This window comes from Nelumbo lutea, chromosome 4 (genome assembly GCF_056320005.1).
Source record: "Nelumbo lutea isolate HS-2025 chromosome 4, American lotus-T2T, whole genome shotgun sequence".
In the NCBI taxonomy this organism is placed as follows: domain Eukaryota; kingdom Viridiplantae; phylum Streptophyta; class Magnoliopsida; order Proteales; family Nelumbonaceae; genus Nelumbo; species Nelumbo lutea.
The window spans coordinates 3,650,114-3,661,342 of NC_142687.1; the positions used below are offsets into that span (position 1 = coordinate 3,650,114).

At 43.0% G+C, this 11,229-nt stretch overlaps 1 protein-coding gene across 1 annotated transcript; it reads right to left on the minus strand.

Moving 5' to 3' along the window:
• Positions 1-4,563: 4,563 nt before the first annotated feature.
• Positions 4,564-9,139, minus strand: LOC148853433 (glycerophosphodiester phosphodiesterase GDPD1, chloroplastic-like). The gene is made up of 8 exons (XM_088983928.1): positions 8,538-9,139; positions 8,184-8,362; positions 6,261-6,320; positions 6,045-6,125; positions 5,709-5,909; positions 5,531-5,626; positions 5,250-5,446; positions 4,564-5,019 (listed from the first exon to the last, which is right to left on the minus strand). Exons 1-8 carry the CDS (start codon positions 8,632-8,634, stop codon positions 4,785-4,787), a joined length of 1,146 nt encoding a protein of 381 aa, XP_088840054.1. The 5' UTR covers positions 8,635-9,139; the 3' UTR covers positions 4,564-4,784.
• Positions 9,140-11,229: the final 2,090 nt, after the last annotated feature.

The following is an 11,229-nucleotide window of genomic DNA, read 5'->3' on the forward strand; positions in this document are numbered from 1 at the left end:
GAGATCTTCCTACGATATGTCAAACTACTCTTGTACCAAGATACTCTACAAGTGGTGAGCTGCCTATGGCGAGCTGCCTGTGGCAAACTGCTTACGGCGAGCTGCCTATGGCAAGCTGCCTATGGCAAGCTGCCTATGGCAAGCTGCCTGTGGCGAGCTGCTTATGGCGAGCTGCCTGTGGCGAGCTGCCTGTGGCAAGTTGCTTATGGCAAGCTGCCTATGGCAAGTTATTAAGCTACTCTACAAGTGGCGAGCTGCCTATGGCAAGCTGTGGCAAGCTGCTTACGGTGAGCTGCCTGTGGCGAGCTGCCTATGGCGAGCTGTCAAGAGGCCAGACTTAGTTGGCATGAAGTGCCATGTGTCACAATTCCATTAGAGGGCCAAATCTGCCCTCATCAATTGCCCCCCACTCCCGAGCTGAGAGTAACTCATCGAAGGGAGTAGATTTCTTTTGGCCCATAAGTCGACGAGCTAGTAAGTGCTGATCCAATTCCTAGTGTGGCCCATAGGCTTTGGGAGTGACTCGTAGTCTACTCTTTGACTTTTGCCCGTGTCGGAGAGGCGACCGGGTCTTAAGCAGTAATGTGGCCCGTAGGCTTTGGGAGTGACTCGTAGTCTACTCTTTTTTGACTTTGTCCATGCCGGAGAGGCGACCGGGTCTTAAGTAGTAATGTGGCCCGTAAGTTTTGGGAGTGACTCGTAGTCTACTCTTTTTTGACTTTGCCCGTGCCGGAGAGTCGATCGGGTCTTAAGTAGTAATGTGGCCCATAGGCTTTGCCTGTGAGGTGTCAAGCTATGATTGTGCTGCACCAGCTTCGTAATGCCGGTCACCCACTCCTACAAGAAGCTACTAGGAGCTCGACCTTCGGGGGCAGCACTACTAACTTTAGGTTGCCAGCTCACACGGGAGACTTGGAAGGCTCGACCGGTAAGGGCGCCTATGTAGTCTGTTGGCCGCCAACTCCCACGGAAGCCACAAAGAGCTCATCTTTGTAGGGGGGACCTTGCGGAGAGGACTGATGAGGCATTATCTGAATTGAAAGTAAGGTTGGTAGAGCTACTTAGTCCGTTAGCTCCCTGCATAGTCTTTGAGTTCATAAAAAATGTAAGCTATAAAGCGATAGCTCCAATTTCTAAAAAGTGAGAACTTAGCTTTGTTAAGATGAGAACTTAGATTTTTGTAGCGTGTTCCCACATACGACGCCAATTGATGTAACCGTTTCTGGTCACGTACCAATATTTTGTGATGTAAAAATTTTTTTGCTAAGTACCTCGTTATTTGACCCGGTGGTGACGTGCCTTGGTGATGAGCTACTTGGTGGTGAACTGCCTGGTGGAGAACTGCCTAGGGGCGAACTGCTTGGTGGCAAACTGCTTGGTGGTGAGCTCCCTAGTGGCGAACTACTTGGTGGCAAACTGCCTGGTGGCGAACTGCCTGGCCGAGAGCTACCTGGTGGCGAACTCCCTACTAGGCAGCCTGTGACTTAGAGAATGGTGGAGCTCTCTGGTGCAACGCAACCCGACTGCCCTCTACATGAGGTGGTCTTCTTTCCTTTGTAGGCAGTGGGAGCTGAGAGACCTGCAAGAACTCCATCTTTTCCTCCTCTTTGTAGGAGGCGAGAGCTGAGGGACCTACGGAAACTCCATCTTTTCCCCTCTACATGAGGTGGTTTTCTTTTCTTTATAGGCAGTGGGAGCTGAGGGACTTGCGAGAACTCCATCTTTTCCTCCTCTTTGTAGGCAGTGGGAGCTGAGGGACCTGCAAGAACTGAATCAGAGGACCTGGGGGTATTTTCCCAGCGGGGGCTCTCCGATGCTTAAGTTAGCACTCTGATTGTAGAGAGCTTTGAAGATAATATTGGAGAAACGAGAGAGCTAGAGAGCAGGGATTACCTCCACGTTTTTTCCATCCCCTTCCCCTTTGGGGGGTGAGGTCTTTATATACCGGAGTCCTCGCGGGTTAGGTGGGTTAAAAGCCTCCAAATGGTAAGACTCGTCACACTCCGTCAGAACAAGGGTACGGTGGTGAACTCCTCGAGGTCGTTAGGCTGGCGCTTGTGTTAGGCAGCCAGGTCGGCGCCTGGGCCAGGTTGTCAGGGCGGCGCCTGCGTCAGTCGGCGGGTCGGTGTCTGGCCTAGGTTTTCAGGTCGGCGCTTGTGCCAGTCGACATGTCAGTGTCTGGGCCAGGTCGTCAGGCAGGAGATCTTCCTACGATATGTCAAACTACTCTTGTACCGAGATACTCTACAAGTGGTGAGTTGCCTATGGCGAGCTGCCGTGGCAAGCTGCTTACGGCGAGCTGCCTGTGGCAAGCTGCTTACGACGAGCTACCTGTGGCAAGCTGCTTACGGCGAGCTGCCTATGGCAAGCTGCCTGTGGCGAGCTGCCTGTGGCAAGTTGCTTATGGCGAGCTGCCTATGGCGAGCTGCCTGTGGCGAGCTGCCTATGGCAAGTTGCTTATGGCGAGCTGCTTGTGGCGAGCTGCCTATGGTGACCTGCCTGTGGCAAGTTGCTTATGGCGTGCTGCCTATGGCAAGTTGCTTATGGCGAGCTGCCTGCAGCGAGTTTCCTATGGCAAACTGTGGCAAGCTGCTTACGGCAAGCTGCCTATGGTGAGCTGCCTGTGGCGAGCTGCCTGTGGCAAGCTGCCTATGGCGAGCTGCCTTTGGCGAGCTGCCTGTGGCAAGTTGCTTATGGGGAGCTGCCTGTGGCAAGTTGCTTATGGCGAGTTGCCTATAGCGAGCTGCCAATGGCGAGTTGCTTATGGCGAGCTACCTATGGTGAGCTGCCTGTGGCAAGCTGCTTACGACAAGCTGCCTGTGGCGAGCTGCCTATGGCAAGCTGCCTATGGCGAGTTGCCTGTGGCGAGCTGCCTGTGGTGAGCTGCCTGTGGCGAGCTGCCTATGGCGAGCTGCCTGTGGCAAGTTGTTTATTGCGAGCTGCCTATGGCAAGTTGCTTATGGCGAGTTGCCTTTGGCGAGCTGCCTATGGCGAGCTTCCTGCGGCAAGCTGTTTATGGCGAGATTCCTACGGCGAGCTGCCTATGACGAGCTGTCAAGAGGCCACACTTAGTTGGCATGAGGTGCCATGTGTCACAATTCCACTAGAGGGCCAAATCTGCCCTCATCATTTCTCATTGCTGAGGTCTGGTTGTTGTAAAGGCTCTAGTTTTCTCAGTCTCTCATTAACAATCTTGGGCAGTTGTAATTAAAGTTTAGATGTAGTGATTCATTAGAATTTGTGATTTGACTGATTCACATTTTCTGCTTGTTTTAGGATTGGATAGTCCCACTTTTCACGTCTGAAAAATTGCAATATCAAACGTATGTGAAAGCAGTAAGAGAGGAACAAAAAAAAAAAAAAACAGATAGCCACATGTCTTGACTGGGAGGAGGCTTTGGACCAGTCAAGCTGCTCTATAATTAGTAAAATGGTTAAATAACTGAATGAAGCTAATTATTTAATTTAAGTTAATTAAAGTGTGATAAAAATTTAAAACCAAATATTTAAATAAAAATTAATTGGATATGTATTACATGTATATAATGTACTTGTCTATGTTAGCATCATCCCTCCATCTTTCTACACTTTTTGTCCAAACTTTGTTAATATTATCTATAATTCTATATTGTCACAAAATACTCAATTATCTAATGTTTCTTAAAATATCTCCACCTTCCTAAATAATCAAATCAAACTTATCGTACAAGTACTAAATCACAAACAAAATAATAGTTGCCCTGTTATTAGGATTTTGCCATGTCTACTACATAAAAGTTAAAAAGAAGAAAAACATAAATTGTTAATTGCAAATTAAACCTGATTTAATTTTCCAAAACAAATAAAAAACCAAAATCAAATAAAAAACATAAGTTGTGGTCTGAAATGAAATAATAAGTGATGTGGGTGATTCTTGTAGATAAAATATGATAAGTCTCTTAAATCAAATAAAATTCCATAAAAATGAAATGAAAAACCTAACCTATACCTCTAATATAGAATATTTAAAAAAAAAATTGAAATGATTCAGATCTTGGACCCGTACTCAGTACAGGGGTCATGCCTATTTTAAAATAAAAGGCAAGAATTACTCTATTTTAGCCACATTCAAGGGCTGCTGGGCCGAAATTATCACATAGGATGAAGGTCTAGGTCTGAAAATTATATACTTGATGGGTGTTTGCTAACGTGTATGATTTTGTTTTTCATTTGGTGTTGTGATTTGTGATAGTTGTTTTTTTGTTGCGAAAAACAACACCAATCAAGTAGCCGAATACCCCTTGAAATGCTTTCTCTTTCAAACAGAACATACACAAATGAAACTGTTCCTTTTTTTTCAAAGAAAATTCGTTAAGGATGTGTTTCAGACTTCAGAGAGTTGGAAGGTGACAATCACTCCATAAGGCGGGAATTTGGACCTTGGACTTCAAACATAAGGCTCAAGTCTGGAAGGAGTATATTTTGGTCGGTATTTCCAATTTTAAACTCCCTGCTGCCTTGATATTTGAAAAAGGATCTCCCAATTCTCAATAAGTAACGACTTGTAAGTTGTAACAGAAACAGTAGTAGTAACCTTGATGGATATCTTCATAATCCAAGCAGTGTATGAATACAACATAGTTAAAAGATCAATTAATATACAATGATGCCTAAGGCTTTACTCCAAATAGAAGAATTTCATTGCGGAGGTAATTAACAAAAAATAAAAAAAGGAACTACAAACTTTCGATTGCTACCCTATCGTGTTTGATTGATCTTCCATTGTATTGGTTGTGTAATGGGACTTAAAGTTGCATCAACTCAGGTATAAGCTTCAGTAGAAATGACAGTTCACGCTGAGAGAATTTGGGCCTTGTCATCACCTGAATCCGGCCATCCCCTTCGGTACAGCTCTCCTCTTCTCCCTCTACTGCAGGCTTGATGAAGTCAGAAACCGCAGTTGTAATCTCTTGAACCAGATCCACAATCACCCCATCGATACCCATTAGATGTTGCATGTATACCGCTTCAGTCACATTACTGAGACACAAGAATAAGCATCAATACACCTGAAATGGAACCTAATCACAAGAAATCTGTTCTGCAGTCGAGAAATCTACAGATATGCATAGACGGAGTTTAGCACAAACAACTTAGTAAGTCCTCAAGCATTTATATATATCCAGCAATAGGCCAAACTGGCTATTGAAACCTGTCAACCAAATAGAAGAAATCCTACTTTAACACTGTTTGAAGAAAAGGAAAATTACTTCAATGGGCCGTAGGTTAGGAGGGTAAGATTTGAATCTTTTATCCTGTTTATAGCTCCTGGGTTTCTGAATATAGCCTTGACCTGGGATACGATCCCTTGCAAGCCGTTTGCCAGGCACAAATTTATGGCTTCATCTAAGGAGTTCCTTCTGACATCAGGGTATATTTCGGTCCCGCCATTTGTGAGAAAGTATACCTAGTTTTGATCAAGGACAACTTTAGAAAACATTCACTTCAAAAAGAAAGGGAATTAAGTAACAGGAAAACAGGGTGTTCTTACAGGGTATGTGCTCTGCAAAATTCTCACAAGCCGTGCTGCATCCGGATGAAAAGTTGAGAAGATGATGGGTCGATCCTTGGCGTGCTCAAAAACAACCTGGTCATTATTAACTCCCCACTTTTAGGCTTGTCTTAAGGAGGGGGAAGAAAAGAATAGTCACCAGGAAAGGAAAGCATACCCTTAAGATTACTTGAAGAATGTGAATGAGCACTTGCTCCTGATAAACAATGTGGTCATCAAATTTCAATTCGATATTGAAACCCAATTTGGGGTCAACCTTCTGGAATGCCTCTTGCAATGTGCAGAGAGAGTCGTCGTCCTGAACCTTCCAGTTGAAAATCCTTCCATCTTTAGTTTTTCGGAATAGTGCTTTTCCCACCTGGTTTTTCAACAAGTTCAGAGAGGCAAACTCAGCTTCAGTTTTATTTATCGGATGGATTTATTGATAACCCGGAAAACGGAAGGTTAAGAACGTCTAGAGAAAAAAAAAATTAAAATATATACAAATTATTACATTTCTGGTATCTCTTTGAGGTCCATAGCTAAGGAATTCAGCTAAGGTAAGCTCTTTAATTATCTTCTCTGTAACGCAACCCTGAAAATAAAAAGCCAGCCAAGCAGATGGATTATTGTTATTGTTGTTATTTTTTATAATAAAAGAGCATGTAACTTGGATATAGAAGCGCTAATTAGCAAAAACATTTAAGTAAAAAAGGCAGAAAGATCTTACATTCTCCTCCGCCAAGATGAAGATGTCGTGGAAAATGATTGGGCAGTCATCTCTTGTCACCTACAAAAACAAAAGTTACATTTTCTTGGTTTACTGTCTCGTATAAGCACGAAAATGAATTAATCAGTACACTGATATTCAGCCGAGAGAGAGAGAGAGAGAGAACATGGTAAAGCCAGCAGAAACAAAATAGATGAAAAAATAGGTTAAATAACAGCTGAAGTGACTGAACTGAATAAGGTGAAGATTAACGAAAAAAGACTGAAGCTAAAATCGGGTAACCTGAATATTATGATGATTTGATATATAATTATTTTATTCGTTAGGTAAGAAAGCAGTGAAGTAAATAATTCACATCAGTCATTACATCCGTCACGGACGCGTATAATAATGTACTACCGTGTCCAGAATTTCCGGGCAGTCACATGGGATGATGACACTTGAAGAGAGCAACTTGGGCGAGCGAACTGGTTCCGGCAATATAGATCCAACCAGTCAGACAGCAATTGAGACCGACGAAATATCTGCTCAAGCTCAGCCTAATCCAGGCCCAATCCCAAAGAAAATACTTGACACAGTCAGAAAGGTTAGGGGGGTGATGATACTCAATCGTATTGCACACACAAACGATGTTTCTCTCAGCTCCATCCCTCTTGGAGCTATCCCAAACGACGAAATGTAATTGCTTGTTTTGATTTTTGGGGACGTGCTATCCCCGTTCTGTGTAGCCCTATTTTAGGGCTATCAATGATGCCCAAGAAGGCCTAATGTATTAAAATGGGCCGGACAAGCAGAGTAAAATCCTAACTAGAGCCAACCCGAGTTCCACCCCTGGTATCTCTATTGGCTAGGGTCTAACTAGGATTTGGTTCGGACTCGGGTTTATTGGATTGTTAGTGTGTTCCCCCACCTTATTGGGCGGATGCTAGATTTTTATGTGAACAGGTGTTCTAGTTTGGTTTTTGACGTCACAGGGTCAAAACGTTTGTCTCAATTAGAGCTGTTCATGAGATAGGTTGGATCGGTTTAGTAATGATTTTTCAATCACTCGACCTGGTCGAATTTCCTATAGATCAAATCGAAACTGAACTTCTATCAAGTAAAATCGATCAGTTTGGTTTCAACCAACTATATATAATATTTTAAAATATATTTTCTGAAAATATATATTTAAAACTAAAATATATATACAAATATATCAAAATATATATTTTCTAATTTCTGAAAATATATATATTTCAGAATATATAATTTTTCGGATATATATATTTATTATTTAAAATTAAAATATCTATATTTTACAGATTTTTTAAAAAAATATATTTTTTCATATAATTAGGTTCATTTCAGTTTTCACATATGAAAATCAAAACTTAATCGCATTATCGATTTATTCATCTTTACAACCCAAAATCAATCGGTACTAAGAAAATTTGGCCAACTCGAATTGGATCGGACCGTCTGGACGAGAAGCAAAGGAAGTATCGACATAAGATTGATAAGATCGGGTTAAAGAAAGGGTTCGGGTTAGAGTCGAGGATTGAACATCGTATTCGTATTGGATTTAGGATTGACCAGATTTGCCGACAAAAGTTTTACGTCTATCGAACGGGATGCGACAACATTTTTATTGGGCGATTACTACTAGTACTCTGGCGTTAGATTAAAATGGATGGATTTGTACACGTGTCAAAACAATGTACTTTTCTTAAATCAAGGCCGTTTCGCGGCGAGAAGGGGAAGTTTGCCGTTTCCTTACGCGGCGGATGACGGATGTTATCGCCACTTGCGGTGCGGGGTGTAAAACGAATTCAGACCGAATAGAAAGAAAATATGCCACCGGAAATAGATCGGAAGGCAACCAAGGAAATTAACGAACAAGAACAAAACCAGAAAAGAAGCAGTCTTCGCCGACAGTCTCACCTGAACGTCGAATTCTACAAAATCAAGGGCAAACTTTCCGGCAGTGTTAAAGGAAAGAATTGAGTTTTCTTTTATGACTTGCATTCTCCGGTCGGACGAGTGCAACATGTTCATGCCACACCCTCTGTGTCCAATGACCATAAATTTTGGCGATTTTAACGTGGCTCGAACATCATTGCCTGAAAAAAGAAACAGGAATTTTAGATGTAATTTCAAAGACCAGAGGACATATGATAACCGATAAAAGGAAACCAAAATCCAAAGCTCTTTCTAAGAAGAAATCAAGAAAATAAAAACTTTTTCGTTACGGCGAGAGAGAAGAAAACTATAGCTCTGAAATGAATGAACACTCACCTTTAGAAAACCGGCCGGAATAGAGAGCCAGAGTGGCATTTTCCGGGACCTGATCGAGATTAGGAACGTCGGAAACGTGAACGGCTTTAAGAGCCATAGACAAAAAACAGAAAAAAAAAAACAAAATTAGAGAGAGAGAGAGAGAGAGAGAGCGAAGGGAAAGTTTTCAAGAGAGATACAGAGAGAGCGAGGAGTTGAGACAACGGTAATTCCAAAGGAGGTCAAGGCGGGGGTATATATTATAGGGATGAAGCCTGAAGAGGGAGAGAAATAGCAGAACAGAAATGGGATCTTGGCGGAAGATTATTGGAGCTGTAAATTAATGTAGAATTCTAGAACGAATACGTTGCAGTGGTTGGCGGGTTATTCAATGGTATATTCCGTTAAGATAAACGGAGGATGGAGTCATGGTCGTCGAGAAAAGCCGATTGCTTCCGTTAATTAGGGTGGGTGATTCCGTTGATTCTTTGGAGAAGTGGAGTAGGGGATGCGAGGACGGGAAGTTTCCTTGCCATCTCCTATCTGTTCTTGTGGGGATTATCTGGCTGTGGCTGGCTCTCCCCGTCAGAGAGACTGAAGAATTTCTATTTCTAAATCAAACCAATGAAATGATGTGCACAAGGGAATATGCCAAGGAATATCTGATCCGGTTTGATCGACACGTGGGATTCCTGTCTTTTCCGTTTATCGATAGTTTATCCTTTTAGCTTGAGCCTTCATACCAATACGTGATCGGATCGGCTGCCCATCCCCTCCGTGTATTGGGAATTTGGGATCATCCCCGTGCTTGTCATGCATGATACATCCATGAGTAGAGCGCAAGTTTTTAATTTTTTTTCATTTTTATTTTTATCGATGAAAATGAATTTCCTTCAATAATTGTGTAATTTACAAATTATTAGCTGTAGCGCCAAATGGAATGCTGGAGTGGAGGTTATGAATGTGATGTGAACAGAATGATCGTAACCGTTGAATTGGCGAAATTTGGACTTCAGTCAACGCGCTAGAACCATTTAATCTTACAGATGTGAGAGGTTTGTTGGGTTGCGATTGTGATCGGTGAACATGATGTTACGGATTGGTCAGCTATCAGCATTAGATTAGATAGAGTAGCTTGCATTGCAGATATGTGATTGGACAGGATTGCAGCCGGTTATTTCATTAAAATTCGGACGATCTGGAGGATACGCTACCTGCCATATTGTCACGGGGTAGTTCTGTGTCAGATCGAAACAATATGATGACGAAACGAAACACGAATTTTAAAAAGGATGTTTCCTTCGTTCTGGTCCGGCAGAAAGAGACGAATATTTTTGTTTCAAATACGTTTACGTTATAATTTCTAGAAGTTGAATGAAATGAACCACAGCAAGCATGGATGCGCTGACGGAGGGAATTGACGTCTGCGCCCTACAAACGCTCCACAATATATTCCAATCGTGTATTGAGAACATATGCTATCGATAGATATTCCTAATAAACGCGGAGATGTATATGTAGAGCGTCTGTGAGGCGCAAATACAGGCAAGACTTTTTTAAGAGGAATCGATTCAAAGTTTTGAAAATCATAAAATGAAAGTTTAATTAAAAAAGGGTTAAAAATCGGAAACCTGATATAGTCAGTGCTAGGCCCCTTCCAACAATTTTTATAGAATACATCCCATCAAATAAAACATATAAATCTATAAAGGCTATTTGAACGAGACCTATTCATGAGCAAGGTTTAAACTTGAATTTTGTCAAATTTTGAACAAGGTTGTCTTAAAGCTCGAATTTAACATAATATAAAATTAGTCCCACAGCCCGGCCTGTAAACAAGTATAATTTGAAGAGTATTCAAACAGGTCTTGCACTGACTGAGACGATCGGGAAAAAACAAACTAAACGTGAGGAAAAACAGTCAACATCAAAATACGTGGCGCTAATAGCACGATAAGAATTTCTTAGGGGAAGTTAAGCTATTGGTTTTTTATGAAGGAAAATTTGGCCCGACCTCTTTATTATGAGGCATGTGGCAGAAACGATAGCTCGGCAAAAGAGGTCAAGCCTAGGCGGCAAGAGCACACTCCGCCGAACGAACTGCGCCTTGTAACAGCTTGGGATAGACCTTGCCGAACTACCTTGTAACAGCTCGGGGTACACTTCGCCGAACTGACACCTTGTAACAGGTCGGGACAGACTTCGCCGAACTGACACCTTGTAACAGCTCGGGACAGACTTCGCCGAACTGACACCTTATAACAGCTCAGGATAGACCTCGCCGAACTACCTTGTAACAGCTCGGGGTAGACTTCGCCGAACTGACACCTTGTAACAGCTCGGGACAGACTTCGCCGAACTGACCCACCTTGTTACAGTTCGGGATACCTCCAAGCTCAAGACCGCCTCGCTCAGCACTTCACATCATCTTCTAGGCACCAAAGCCAAACAAGTCGTACCACGCCTGGCACCAGGGAATTCCGTGCCCAAGGGCGCCACGCCTAACTGACTTGGGATCTGACTTTTGGCAACTGCACTCTAAACGGCCACCTGCCACCGCCACTGACGCCGCCATTTCCAGTTGGACGGTTAAGCAGTGACGGTTCTGTCTCAGCAGAAGGGACGATAGCCGAGTTGACAAGCACCAGAGTAATCATACCCGATCTGACAAGGGCCTCGGGGCGAGTACGCGAAGCGACTATAAGAGCCCCCT